Below are 15,682 nucleotides of genomic sequence, written 5' to 3'. Positions count from 1 at the left end.
TCATAATCTAATTCCTCCTCTTCTAAAGTTAAAGATATGTCCATACATATTTGGGCAGTGGTGGGAGTGACACTGGCATCTAAGACTTGCTTGGTTTATGGCGTTAAAATCAGTCTAATCTGCTCTTCCTCAGGCCTACTGCTGCTAATAGTAGACATTTCCTCCTGAAGGCTGGCAACAGCCTTCATTACCTCTTGTCCACGGGGAGTACTACTAAGTTCTGTCAACAACAGGGGACTGGTACTGACTGAGGGCACTCAACTTAGTACTGAAAACAAAAATGTCCCTTTAAAAAAGACACAACCAGTCCACTTTTTCAACTTACAAGTAATATCACAGTAAAAAAAAACTTAGAACTTGTTTTGTTAACTATTAACTTAGTACTGAAAACAAAATGTACCTTTAAGAGACACAACCAGTCCACCCGCAGCCGCTACCAGCAAAGCAAAATTTTCATTAATTGGCTAAAGCCTGCCTGCATCATAAAAGCAGCATCTGAAAATAAAAAACGAAAATGCAAAAGAAAGTAATGCACAATTATTTTATATTTAATATGTATTTATGAATAAATAGAGCATATTCTGCTATTTGTAGACCATTGGAATGTGAAGTATTAATATTTTTATGTCGGGTTAGCGCACTTGAGAATATGCGACCGGGTTTGCGTGAGAGTAAGGCGGTAGCTTTTTTCACTTTTTTGTTCCATTGACTTTCATGGAGAATACATTAACGTGATCGCAAAATTTGAACCCTAAATACCGCTTTACTTATAATCTGGCCCATAGTAGACACTTGTCTTACACGGGAGGTTAACCCTTAAGGTTTCCTATCCTTACAGTCACATTTTTACATAAACACTTGCTTAACAATATAAATTGAATTAATACAGATTATTATTTAAAAGGCACATACATGTCTGACTTGTTTGCACCCCCTGTGTAGCACTGATATGGTTTGACTATGGTGTGACGTGAGATTGTACACCTCTGCTTCCTTTCTAATGCCATTAGCAGTAAATACAGTAGATTTGCATAATCAACAAAGGCATGATAACAAGACAATGCAATAGCACTTAGGGGCCTATTTATCATGATGTGAGCAGACATGATCCGATATTGCGGATCATGTCCGCTGCACATCGATAAATGCCGACAACATACCCTCTCGCCGTTTATCATTGCATCAGCAGCTCTTGTGAACTGCTGGTGCAATACCGCTCCCTGCAGATCGGCCGCTAGCAGTGGTTGTCAATCAACCCTATTGTAATCGATCGGGTTGATTTCTGGCGATTTATGTCTGCCGCCTCAGAGCAGGCGGGCAGGTTATGAAGCAGCGGTCTATAGACCGCTGCTTCATATCTTGTGTTTCTGGCAAGCCTGAAGGATCGCCAGAAACACGGTGCATCAAGCTCTGTTCGGAGCTTGATAATTCGGCCCCTTAGTCTGAACTTCAAATGAGAAGTAGATTTTTTTATGACAAATGTCAGTTATGTTTATTCCACTCCCACTGCATCATGTGACAGCCATCAGCCAATCACAAATACTTGTACATATATTCTGAGAATTCTTGCACATTCTCATTAGGAGCTGGTGACTCAAAAAGTATAAATATAAAAAGACTGTGCACATTTTGTTAATGGAGGTAAATTGGAAAGTTGATTAAAATTGCACGCTCTATCTGAAGTTTAATTTTGACTTGAGTGTCCCTTTAACTGGAGACTCGTACAGGCCCAGTCCTCTCCCTGTATAAACCATTTTCATGCATCTTTGAAGCACTGACAAAGGCTGGCTCACAAAACGTGACTCTCTTATTCTTATAGTAATAAGTATTTTTATAGTGCTCAAATTAGCAGAACTAGTTGCAGATTGTCATCATTATGTGCCAGTGATATATTGTTATACTATTTTTTATTAACTATGTATAGAATGAAACAGAGACAATCCAGCTAAATCAGTGACAATAAACAGGGTAATCTCAATAAATAATATCAAAATCCATTAATTCAGTTTAAGAGTGAATATAAAATACCTCTGTGATTACCCTGTATCTAAGCCTCTGCAGACTGCCCCTTATTTCAGTTCTTTTGACAGACTTGAATTTTATCCAGTCAGTGCTGATTTCTAGGTAACTCCACGGGAGGGAGCAAAATGTTATCTATAGGGCACACATGAACTAGCGCTGTCTAGCTATGAAAAACTGTATACATTTACTGGGATAAGAAGCGGCCTTCAAGGGCTTAGAAATTAGCATGAGAGCCTACCTAGGTTTAGCTTTCAACAAAGAATACCAAGAGAACAAAGCAAATTTGATGCTAAAAGTAAATTGGAAAGTTTCAAATCACATGCCCTATCTGAATCATGAAAGTTTATTTTTGGCTAAACTGTCCCTTTCGCTATTCAAAGAATGAAACAGAGACAATCCAGCTAAATCAGTGACAATAAACAGGCAATCTCAATAAATGATAGCAAAATTAATTAATTCAGTTCAAGAGTGAATAAAATATACTGTTACCTTCTATAGAAGACCCTCTCAGAAAGTTTTTGATATAGTCCTTTTTATAAGAGAAGAAGCTTAGATTTAAAACTAAGTTAACTAGTAATAACATTTTCCCAAGTGGGAAGGAAGTCCTGGGTTTTGATGGTCCTGTCAATATTATTTTAAGATTATTTTTTTTTCTTCCATATAAGAATTATACTAATAATCAGCTAGATTACGAGTTTTGAGTGCTATAGGGATTTTAACGACCGCCACAAAAGCAGCGTTATTTCACCTCCCTATAGCTCTGGTATTACGGGTTTTAAAAAAGCAGGCTTGTGCAGGCGAAATGGTTGCGTTGAGCTCCATACTGCACCGAAAACAAGCGCTGCTTTGACGTGCTCATGCATGATTTCCCCATAGACATCAATGGGGAGAGCCGGCAAAAAAAGCCTAACACCTGCGATCGCGGAATGAAAAGCTCCGTAATGTAGCCCCATTGATTTCTATGGGGAAATATAAAGTTATGTTTAAACCTAACACCCTAACATAAACCCTGAGTCTAAACACGCCTAATATGCCACCCCCAACATCGCCGCCACCTACATACAGTTATTAACCCCTAATCTGCCACTTCCAACATCGCCGCCACCTACATAAAACTATTAACCCCTAATCTGCCGATCCCGATGTCCCCACCACTATACTAAAGTTATTAACCCTTAAACCTCTGGCCTCCCACATCACTATCACTAAATAAATCCATTAACCCCTAAACCTAACCCTAACGTAACCCTAAGCCTAACACCCCCTAACTTAAACATAATTAAAATACAGCTAAACTAAATTATTAACAAAATATTAACTATTTTAAACTAAATACAAACTTACCTGTGATATAAAATCTAAGCTAGCTACAATATAACTATTAGTTATATTGTAGCTAGCTTAGGTTTTATTTCACAGGTAAATTTGTATTTATTTTAAATAGGTAGTCTAGTTAGTAACTATTAACTATTTACTAACTACCTAGTTAAAATAAATACAAACTTACCTATGAAATAAAATCTAACCTGCCTTACACTAAAACCTAACATTACAAAAAAATAAACACTTAAAATAAAAATAACTAAATTACATAAAAAAACAAACACTAAATTACAAAAAATAAGAAATAAATTATCAAAAATAAAAAAGAATTGCACCTAATCTAATAGCCCTATCAAAATAAAAAGCCCCCCCAAATAAAAAAAAACCTAGCCTACAATAAACTACCAATGGCCCTTAAAAGGGCCTTTTGTGGGGCATTGCCCCAAAGATAACAGCTCTTTTACTTGTAAAAAAAAATACAAACAACCCCCAACAGTGAAACCCACCACCCCCACAACCAAACCCCCCAAATAAAATAACTATCTAAAAAAACCTAAGCTTACCATTGCCCTGAAAAGGGCATTTGTATGGGCATTGCCCTTAAAAGGGCATTTAGCTCTTTTACATGCCCAGACCCTAAACTAAAAACAAAACCCACCCAAAAAAATCCTTTAAAAACCTAACACTAACCTCCGACCATCCACTTACAGTTCTTGAAGTCCCGCTTGAAGGATCCGTCCAGCCGGCAAAGTCATCATCCATACGGCAAGAAGTCTTCAACCAGACGTCATCTTCTCTCTTCAGCCAACCGGCGCAGAGCGGGTCCATCCTGAAGACATCTGGCTCGGAGCATCCTCTTCATATGGTCTCTGCCGTACACTGGAACTTCAATGAAAGTGACGTCATCCAAGATGGCGTCCCTTGCATTCCTATTGGCTGAAAGATTTCAATCAGCCAATAGGATTAGAGCTGCTAAAATCATATTGGGTGTTCCAATCAGCCAATAGGATTGAGCTTGTATCCTATTGGCTGTTCCATTCAACCAATAGGATTGAGCTCTTATCCTATTGGCTTTTACAATCAGCCAATATGATGAGAGCTCAATCCTATTGGCTGATTGGAACAACCAATAGGATTTTAGCAGCTTTACTCCTATTGGCTGATTGAAATCTTTCAGCCAGTAGAAATGCAAGGGACGCCATCTTGGATGACGTCACTTGCATTGAAGTTCCAGTGTACGGCGGAGACCGTATGAAGAGGATGCTCCGCGCCGGATGTCTTCAGGATGGACCCGCTCCACACCAGATGGATGAAGATAGAAGCTGCCATCCTGCCCCCTGGATGAGAACTTCGCTGGCTGGATGAAGATAGAAGAGGCTGCCTGGATGAAGACTTCTTTCCGCATGGATGATGAGTTCGCCGGCTGGATGGATCCTTCAAGCAGGACTTCAAGAACTGTATTTGGATTGTCGGGGGTTAGTGTTAGGTTTTTTTAAGGGTTTTTTGGGTGGATTTTATTTTTAGTTTAGGGTCTGGGCATGTAAAAGAGCTAAATGTCCTTTTAAGGGCAATGCTCATACAAATGCCCTTTTCAGGGCAATGGGGAGCTTAGGTTATTTTAGATAGTTATTTTATTTGGGGGGGTTGGTTGTGGGGGTGGTGGTTTTTACTGTAGGGGGGGTTGTATTTTTTTTTCAGATAAAAGATCTGTCATCTTTGGGGTAATGCCCCACAAAAAGCCCTTTTAAGGGCCATTGGTAGTTTATTGTAGGCTAGGGTTTTTTTTATTTTGGGGGGCTTTTTTATGTTTGATAGGGCTATTAAATTAGGTGTAATTCTTTTTTATTTTTGTTCATTTGTTTCTTATTTTTCATAATTTAGTGTTGTTTTTTTGTTATTTAGTTATTTTATTTTTTGGTAATTAGATACTTTTTGTAATTTTAAGAGTAGTTTTAGGATTTTTTTAATGTGTAGTTTAGTTTAATTTAATTGGTAGTTAGTTTAATTGTGGTTTAATAATTATCTTAGTTTAATTGTTAGTTTAAAATTTATTTATTTAATTTGACAGGTAAGTTTAAATTTAATTTATGATCGGGAAATTGTAATTTTAATATAAAGTTAGGGGGTCGTTAGGTTTAGGGGTTAATAGTTTATTTTAGTATATTTCATTGTGGGGGCTTTCGGTTTATGGGTTAATAGTTTATTTTAGTATATTTCGTTGTGGGGGCTTTCAGTTTGGGGGTTAATAGTTTATTAACTAATAGGTTTATTATAGACTAATAATTATTATTAACTAATAGGTTTATTATAGAGGGCCTCGGTTTAGGGGTTAAAAGGTAGTTTATGGGTGTTAGGGTACTTTGTAACACTTTAGTTATGAGTCTTATGATGCAGCTTTGTAATGTAAAACTCATAACTACTGACTTTCACATGGCGGTATGGATCTTGTTGGTATAGGGTGTACCGCTCACTTTTTAGCCTCCCAGGCAAACTCGTAATACCGGCGCTATGGGAGTCCCATTGAAAAAGGACTTTTTTAAAAGGGCGGTACTGACGTTGCGTGACAGGCTAAAAGGTGTGCGGTACACCTATACCGACGACTTGTAATAGCAGCGTTAGGGAAAATGAAGCGTTATGGGCCATGACGCTGCTTTTTCAATCATAACGCAAAACTTGTAATCTAGGTGAATGTGAGAGGAATGTCATTCCTTCTACACAAAGGATATATTTGTGTTAAGTGCTGGACCAGCTAAAGTGTGACATATTATTGCTTTGAAGATCTTTGGCCTAATAAAATATTACTAAGTAAAATTGTAATAGTTGATTGTTCTGAAGTAGCTGAACTGTTAAGGGAGCTTGTTTTGTTCCATATCCTAGCAATACACCTAGTAAGGTGTAGACAAAGGCCAATAGATGTGACCAAATGTCTAAAGTCAAAATTGAACCTTCATGATTCAGATAGTGTGTGCAATTGTAAAAGACCTTTCAATGGATTTCCATTATCAGATTGTGCACAGTCTTTTTATATGCACACGTTCTGAGGCACTGGCTGCTACTGAGCAAGTGCAAAATTCACAGTGAATATGTATATGAGTCCGTAATTTGGCTGATGGCTGTCACCTGAAACAGGGGGCCAGCAAATTGAAGTCGTTTTTGAACTTTATTAAAAATGCAAGTGTTATTGCATTGTCTTTTTTTAGGCATTTGTTGATTATGCAAGTCTAGTGTATTTAAATACATTTTATAAGCATAGCATTTATGTTATTCTCTGCCTCCCAATTTCACTGTCTTCCAGTGCTGATGTGGTATCTCCTTCATATACCTGCAGTGAAATCTCGGTTTCAAGATGGCAGCAACCATAATTAGAGGGTGGTGAACTGTGTTTGTGAAGACTTAATATGTATCATACAAGCCACTGCTGACTCTAAGAAGGTGTTGTGTTTGAATACTTATATATGGGCCCTCAAAACATATGTATGTATGCTTCTGAAAAATAGTAATAACTATTACTAGAAGTATTTCTCTTGTTAAGTGTATCCAGTCCACGGATCATCCATTACTTATGGGATATTAACTCCTCCCCAACAGGAAGTGCAAGAGGATTCACCCAGCAGAGCTGCTATATAGCTCCTCCCCTAACTGCCATTACCAGTCATTCTCTTGCACCCAACGAATAGATAGGATGTGTGAGAGGACTGTGGTGATTATACTTAGTTTCATACCTTCAATCAAAAGTTTGTTATTTTATAATAGCACCGGAGTGTGTTATTCCTTCTCTGGTAGAATTTGAAGAAGAATCTACCTGAGTTTTTCTATGATTTTAGCCGGAGTAGTTAAGATCATATTGCTGTTTCTCGGCCATCTGAGGAGAGGTAAACTTCAGATCAGGGGACAGCGGGCAGATTAATCTGCAAAGAGGTATGTAGCAGCTTATTATTTTCTGACAATGGAATTGATGAGAAAATTCTGCCATACCGATATAATGTAAACTCAGCCTTAAATGCAGTAGCAGCAACTGGTATCAGGCTGTCATGTATGTATATTTTACACTTCAGTATTCTGGGGAATGGCACTTCACTGGAATTATACTGTATGCATAAAACTTTAGCCTAATTTGCAGGGACTAGCAACAGGCTTTTTAATAACACTCAATTTATTAATGTTAAACGTTTTTTGCTGGCATGTAAAATCGTTTAATTTTCTGAGGTACTGGGTGAAAAAAATGTTTTGGGCACTATTTTTTTCCACTTGGCAGTCGTTTTATTTAATTTATGACAGTTTACTGATCTCTCTCACTGTTATGTGTGAGGGGGAGGGACCTTTTTTGGTGCTTTTGCTACGCATCAAAAAATTCAGTCAGAAGTTTATTGTCTTCCCTGCATGATCCGGTTCATCTCTACAGAACTCAGGGGTCTTCAAAACTTGTTTTGAGGGAGGTAATCACTCACAGCAGAGCTGTGAGATTGCAGTTGACTGTGATAAAAAAAAAAACGTTTATTTCTGTATTTTTTTTTTTTTCTGCTATCAGGGTTAGTTATCCTTTGCTAAAATTGTGTTTTTTACAAAGATTTGATGCTATAACTTTTCAGTTTATTAATTTTCAACTGTCATAACTTTTTCTGTGCTTCTTATAGGCACAGTACGTTTTCATATTATAGTAAATTACTTGAAAAGTATTTCCAAGTTGCTAGTTTATTTGCTAGTGTGTTAAACATGTCTGATTCAGAGGAAGATATCTGTGCTATATGTGCTAAAGCCAAAGTGGAGCCCAATAGAAATTTATGTACTAACTGTATTGATGCTACTTTAAATAAAAGTCAATCTGTACAAATTGAACATATTTCACCAAACAACGAGGGGAGAGTTATGCCGACTAACTCGCCTCACGTGTCAGTACCTGCATCTCCCGCTCGGGAGGTGCGTGATATTGTAGCGCCGAGTACATCTGGGCGGCCATTACAAATCACATTACAGGATATGGCTACTGTTATGACTGAAGTTTTGGCTAAATTACCAGAACTAAGAGGTAAGCGTGATCACTCTGGGGTGAGAACAGAGTGCGCTGATAATATTAGGGCCATGTCAGACACTGCGTCACAATTTGCAGAACATGAGGACGGAGAGCTTCATTCTGCGGGTGACGGTTCTGATCCAAACAAACTGGACTCAGATATTTCAAATTTTAAATTTAAGCTGGAAAACCTCCGTGTATTACTAGGGGAGGTGTTAGCGGCTCTGAATGATTGTAACACAGTTGCAATACCAGAGAAAATGTGTAGGTTGGATAAATATTTTGCGGTACCGGCGAGTACTGACGTTTTTCCTATACCTAAGAGACTTACTGAAATTGTTACTAAGGAGTGGGATAGACCCGGTGTGCCGTTCTCACCCCCTCCGATATTTAGAAAGATGTTTCCAATAGACGCCACCACACGGGACTTATGGCAAACGGTCCCTAAGGTGGAGGGAGCAGTTTCTACTTTAGCTAAGCGTACCACTATCCCGGTGGAGGATAGCTGTGCCTTTTCAGATCCAATGGATAAAAAGTTAGAGGGTTACCTTAAGAAAATGTTTGTTCAACAAGGTTTTATATTGCAACCTCTTGCATGCATTGCGCCTGTCACGGCTGCAGCAGCATTTTGGTTTGAGTCTCTGGAAGAGACACTTGAATCAGCTCCATTAGATGAGATTACACACAAGCTTAAAGCCCTTAAGTTAGCTAACTCATTTATTTCAGATGCCGTAGTACATTTAAATAAACTTACGGCTAAGAATTCCGGATTCGCCATTCAGGCACTCAGAGCACTGTGGCTAAAATCCTGGTCAGCTGACGTTACTTCTAAATCTAAATTGCTTAATATACCTTTCAAAGGGCAGACCTTATTCGGGCCCGGGTTGAAAGAAATTATCGCTGACATTACAGGAGGTAAAGGCCATGCCCTGCCTCAAGACAGAGCCAAACCTAAGGCTAGACAGTCTAATTTTCGTTCCTTTCGTAATTTCAAAGCAGGAGCAGCATCAACTTCCTCTGCACCAAAACAGGAAGGAGCTGTTGCTCGCTACAGACAAGGCTGGAGACCTAACCAGTCCTGGAACAAGGGCAAGCAGGCCAGGAAACCTGCTGCTGCCCCTAAGACAGCATGAATCGAGGGCCCCCGATCCGGGAACGGATCTAGTGGGGGGCAGACTTTCTCTCTTCGCCCAGGCTTGGGCAAGAGATGTCCAGGATCCCTGGGCGTTAGAGATCATATCTCAGGGATACCTTCTAGACTTCAAATTCTCTCCCCCAAGAGGGAGATTTCATCTGTCAAGGTTGTCAACAAACCAAATAAAGAAAGAGGCGTTTCTACGCTGCATACAAGATCTTTTATTAATGGGAGTGATCCATCCGGTTCCGCGGTCGGAACAAGGACAAGGGTTTTACTCAAATCTGTTTGTGGTTCCCAAAAAAGAGGGAACTTTCAGGCCAATCTTGGATTTAAAGATCCTAAACAAATTCCTAAGAGTTCCATCGTTCAAAATGGAAACTATTCGGACAATTTTACCCATGATCCAAAAGGGTCAGTACATGACCACAGTGGATTTAAAGGATGCTTACCTTCACATACCGATTCACAAAGATCATTACCGGTATCTAAGGTTTGCCTTTCTAGACAGGCATTACCAGTTTGTAGCTCTTCCATTCGGATTGGCTACGGCTCCGAGAATCTTCACAAAGGTTCTGTGTGCTCTTCTGGCGGTACTAAGACCGCAAGGAATTGCGGTAGCTCCGTACCTAGACGACATTCTGATACAAGCTTCAAGCTTTCAAACTGCCAAGTCTCATACAGAGTTAGTACTGGCATTTCTAAGGTCGCATGGATGGAAGGTGAACGAAAAGAAGAGTTCTCTCTTTCCACTCACAAGAGTTCCCTTCTTGGGGACTCTTATAGATTCTGTAGAAATGAAGATTTACCTGACAGAAGACAGGTTAACAAAGCTTCAAAATGCATGCCGTGTCCTTCATTCCATTCAACACCCGTCAGTAGCTCAATGCATGGAGGTGATTGGCTTAATGGTAGCAGCAATGGACATAGTACCCTTTGCACGTCTACATCTCAGACCGCTGCAATTGTGCATGCTAAGTCAGTGGAATGGGGATTACTCAGACTTGTCCCCTACTCTGAATCTGGATCAAGAGACCAGAAATTCTCTTCTATGGTGGCTTTCTCGGCCACATCTGTCCAGGGGGATGCCATTCAGCAGGCCGGACTGGACAATTGTAACAACAGACGCCAGCCTACTAGGTTGGGGCGCTGTCTGGAATTCTCTGAAGGCTCAGGGACAATGGAATCAGGAGGAGAGTCTCCTACCAATAAACATTCTGGAATTGAGAGCAGTTCTCAATGCCCTTCTGGCTTGGCCCCAGTTAACAACTCGGGGGTTCATCAGGTTTCAGTCGGACAACATCACGACTGTAGCTTACATCAACCATCAGGGAGGGACAAGAAGCTCCCTAGCAATGATGGAAGTATCAAAGATAATTCGCTGGGCAGAGTCTCACTCTTGCCACCTGTCAGCAATCCACATCCCGGGAGTGGAGAACTGGGAGGCGGATTTCTTAAGTCGTCAGACTTTTCATCCGGGGGAGTGGGAACTTCATCCGGAGGTCTTTGCCCAAATACTTCGACGTTGGGGCAAACCAGAGATAGATCTCATGGCGTCTCGACAGAACGCCAAGCTTCCTCGTTACGGGTCCAGATCCAGGGATCCGGGAGCGGTTCTGATAGATGCTTTGACAGCACCTTGGACCTTCGGGATGGCTTATGTGTTTCCACCCTTCCCGATGCTTCCTCGATTGATTGCCAGAATCAAATAGGAGAGAGCATCAGTGATTCTAATAACGCCTGCATGGCCACGCAGGACTTGGTATGCAGATCTAGTGGACATGTCATCCTGTCCACCTTGGTCGCTACCTCTGAAACAGGACCTTCTGATCCAGGGTCCCTTCAAACATCAAAATCTAATTTCTCTGAAGCTGACTGCTTGGAAATTGAACGCTTGATTTTATCAAAACGTGGTTTTTCTGAGTCAGTTATTGATACCTTAATACAGGCTAGGAAGCCTGTTACCAGAAAGATTTACCATAAGATATGGCGCAAATACTTATATTGGTGCGAATCCAAGAGTTACTCATGGAGTAAGGTTAGGATTCCGAGGATATTGTCTTTTCTACAAGAAGGTTTAGAAAAGGGTTTATCCGCTAGTTCCTTAAAGGGACAGATTTCAGCTCTGTCCATTCTTTTACACAAACGTCTGTCAGAAGTTCCGGACGTTCAAGCTTTTTGTCAGGCTTTAGCTAGGATCAAGCCTGTGTTTAAAACTGTTGCTCCACCATGGAGTTTGAACTTAGTTCTTAATGTTTTACAGGGGGTTCCGTTTGAACCCCTTCATTCCATTGATATCAAGTTGTTATCTTGGAAAGTTCTGTTTTTAATGGCGATTTCCTCGGCTCGAAGAGTCTCTGAGTTATCTGTCTTACATTGTGATTCTCCTTATCTGATTTTTCATTCAGACAAGGTAGTTCTGCGTACTAAACCTGGGTTCCTACCTAAGGTGGTCACTAACAGGAATATCAATCAAGAGATTGTGGTTACATCTTTGTGTCCTAATCCTTCTTCGAAAAAGGAACGTCTGCTACACAATCTAGATGTAGTCCGTGCCCTGAAATTTTATCTACAGGCAACTAAGGATTTTCGACAAACGTCTTCCCTGTTTGTCGTTTATTCTGGTCAGAGGAGAGGTCAAAAAGCTTCGGCTACCTCTCTCTCCTTTTGGCTTCGTAGCATAATACGGTTAGCCTATGAGACTGCTGGACAGCAGCCTCCTGAAAGAATTACAGCACATTCTACTAGAGCTGTGGCTTCCACTTGGGCCTTTAAGAATGAGGCTTCTGTTGAACAGATTTGCAAGGCTGCAACTTGGTCTTCTCTTCATACTTTTTCCAAATTTTACAAATTTGACACTTTTGCTTCTTCGGAGGCTGTTTTTGGGAGAAAGGTTCTTCAGGCAGTGGTTCCTTCCGTATAAAGAGCCTGCCTGTCCCTCCCGTCATCCGTGTACTTTAGCTTTGGTATTGGTATCCCATAAGTAATGGATGATCCGTGGACTGGATACACTTAACAAGAGAAAACATAATTTATGCTTACCTGATAAATTTATTTCTCTTGTAGTGTATCCAGTCCACGGCCCGCCCTGTCACTTTAAGGCAGGTAATTTTTCCATTAAACTTCAGTCACCACTGTACCCTATGGTTTTCCTTTCTCTGCATGTTTTCGGTCGAATGACTGGTAATGGCAGTTAGGGGAGGAGCTATATAGCAGCTCTGCTGGGTGAATCCTCTTGCACTTCCTGTTGGGGAGGAGTTAATATCCCATAAGTAATGGATGATCCGTGGACTGGATACACTACAAGAGAAATAAATTTATCAGGTAAGCATAAATTATGTTTTTTGCTAATGGGAGTATATAGGGAAATGCTTTAAAATTGAAATGCACCCATGAACATATGGATTGTGACCTTTATATCCCTTTTAACTTAAAGGAAAAAGGGGATGATAATAAAAAATGTTTTTGTTTTGTTTTTTTTCTACACATAATTAAATATTTTACTCTCTTTAGCACTGTAAAAATACTTCAAGATTAACATATTTTTAGTATCTTTGCACAGAGTAACACAAGGTAGAAATACATAGATACTTTTCAAGCTGCTGCATTCTGACAAGTCTTGTCTGCAATGTAATTGCTTCCCATTTCTGCATTAACTCTGATCTGTTCTATATCTAAATTGTGGAGAATGGTGCTAGGATTTGATATTCTTACATCACAAACCTGTATTATCTTCTACTGCTGTATGATTAGAAATCTCACAGAAGTGTATTTTATTTCTGATTGGCTGCAAGGCTCACAAGAAACCTGGTAAAGACTATTTTCAGTCTCTTTTTTCCCCCTAAGAGTAGCACTGGTTTACAGATGCCTGTTCATGACAGAAGCTCTGATGTGTGTGTTCTACTTAATGCAGGAGGATGGATTTTGTAAGTAAGAAATATTAATAAAACAATTATTTGCACATCTTTGCTGATAACATACAGTATATGCTAACTGAAGCAGAAGACAGAAGATGAATCAGTGAACATCTAAAAATGCAACAGGAAATTACTTTAACGGGGAATAGAATGCTATGAGAACTGGTATTGCACTTACATATATTTGCTCTTGGAAAACATCTGACAATGTGATTCATTATTGATTGGGGAGAAAAATGAATTTCACATATCACCATGGAATACATTCTGCTTTGTGGAATCATAGTCATGCAAAAGCTGCTGGGGCAAACCATACTACAGAGAAGGGCCACTACTCCGGGGGATGCTATGAGCAACTGTTTGTCTTACCTGAAGTATTTGTGATACTCTGTATTATAAGCTTACTGGAAAATATTTTAGTCATAGCTGCAATATCTAAGAATAAGAACTTACATTCTCCTATGTATTTTTTTATCTGCAGCTTGGCTGTTGCTGATATGCTGGTGAGTGCTTCTAATGGCTTTGAAACTGTTGTTATCACTCTGCTAAACAATACAAACACGAATGCACAACGCTTTATAATGAACATTGATAATATCTTGGATTCTGTGATTTGCAGCTCCTTGCTTGCCTCTGTATGCAGTCTGCTATCCATAGCTGTGGACAGGTACTTTACTATATTCTATGCACTTCAGTATCACACTATTATAACTGTAAAGAGAGCAATTCTAATTATCACTTGCATATGGACAGCTTGCTCAATATCAGGTGTGTTGTTCATAATATACTATGACAGCACCGTTGCAATCATTTGCCTTATAAGCATTATCTTTGCTATGCTGGCACTTATGGCTTCCCTATATGTGCACATGTTTATGATGGCCAGATTACATATAAAGAGGATTGCAGTTCTGCCTGGGACTGGCTCGCTTAGACAGGTGACGAACATGAAAGGGGCAATAACGCTAACCATTTTATTGGGAGTATTTATAGTTTGCTGGGCACCATTTATTCTGCATCTTATTTTTTATATTTCCTGTCCACAAAACCCTTATTGTGTTTGTTTCATGTCTCACTTCAATGTTTATCTGATTCTCATCATGTGCAATTCAGTTATTGATCCACTGATTTATGCTCTGCGTAGTCAGGAGCTGAGAAAAACCTTTCAAGAAATGATGTGTTGTTACTGTATGGTAGGAACTTGTGAACTTTTAAGCCGTTATTAAAGGGACATTCAAATGTAAGATTTAATTCCCCATAAAATGTTTAATTATGAGTAGTTAAAAGAAACTTTGTAAACTATTTGTATTATTTATCCAATTTCCTGCAATTTAAAGGGTCAGGAAACACTTTGAGACTGCAATATACAATGTTTAAATGTGCACTATATTTTCGTTACATATTTTGACTTTGTGTTACAGCAATTTAATTCTGAAAATTATGTGTTTTACATTTGTGATGATTGGAAGTGCACACTGCAGAGTTTATGAGTCTAACCCTACCACATATATGCCCCTTATTGGCCTCAGCAAATATGAATTAAAAAGGAAATGCAAAAAAATACATGTTTTCCTAAAAAGACAAATGACAAGTCATATCTATGGGTCATTGGTTCCTACTAATAATTTAAGTGGTTTGGTGACTTTGCCTATTGAAAAACAATTACAGTAAACTTGGTGTTAATGTATTCAAAACATTCACACTTAGCCATTATGTTAATTTATTGCAAGACTGACAAACATTTTATAATTACAAGGTGTTTTTTCTACATTAAACTCTGAAAATTGAGAAGATGCAGTGAATTCTGACGGATTTTGATGTCTTAATAAAACATTCCACCAATACAGTTCTTCTTGACCAAGGTATTTCCTTATTTACATCTGTTCCTAATTTGACACAGCAAAGGAGACACACGATAATAAGCTAACCCTGGATTTCAAAACAATGCATAGTTTGCTGACTAAAGGACATTTTTAAATGTTTTAAAATATTTATTTTATGTGCAGGTCTTTTGCAAATTAATGCTTAATTGCTGATATATTCTATGCATAAACATAAAAAACACACTTTCTCTTGTTAAGTGTATCCAGTCCACGGATCATCCATTACTTATGGAATATATTCTCCTTCCCAACAGGAAGCTGCAAGAGTCCACCCACAGCAAAGCTGCTATATAGCTCCTCCCCTAACTGCCATATTCAGTCATTCTCTTGCAAGCCTCAACATAGATAGGAGGTTGTGAGAGTCTGTGGTGCTTTCTACTTAGTTTATTCT

The 15,682-nt window shown here is 39.2% G+C and overlaps 1 protein-coding gene across 1 annotated transcript; it reads left to right on the top strand.

The window, feature by feature from the left end:
• Positions 1-13,644: 13,644 nt before the first annotated feature.
• MC4R (melanocortin 4 receptor) lies at positions 13,645-14,634 on the top strand. Its single transcript, XM_053713084.1, has one exon. It carries the CDS (start codon positions 13,645-13,647, stop codon positions 14,632-14,634), a length of 990 nt encoding a protein of 329 aa, XP_053569059.1.
• Positions 14,635-15,682: the final 1,048 nt, after the last annotated feature.

The sequence above is a fragment of the Bombina bombina genome, chromosome 5 (genome assembly GCF_027579735.1).
Source record: "Bombina bombina isolate aBomBom1 chromosome 5, aBomBom1.pri, whole genome shotgun sequence".
In the NCBI taxonomy this organism is placed as follows: Eukaryota; Metazoa; Chordata; class Amphibia; order Anura; family Bombinatoridae; genus Bombina; species Bombina bombina.
Note: the sequence above shows the minus strand (reverse complement) of the source record. Positions and strands in the feature narration are given on the sequence as shown.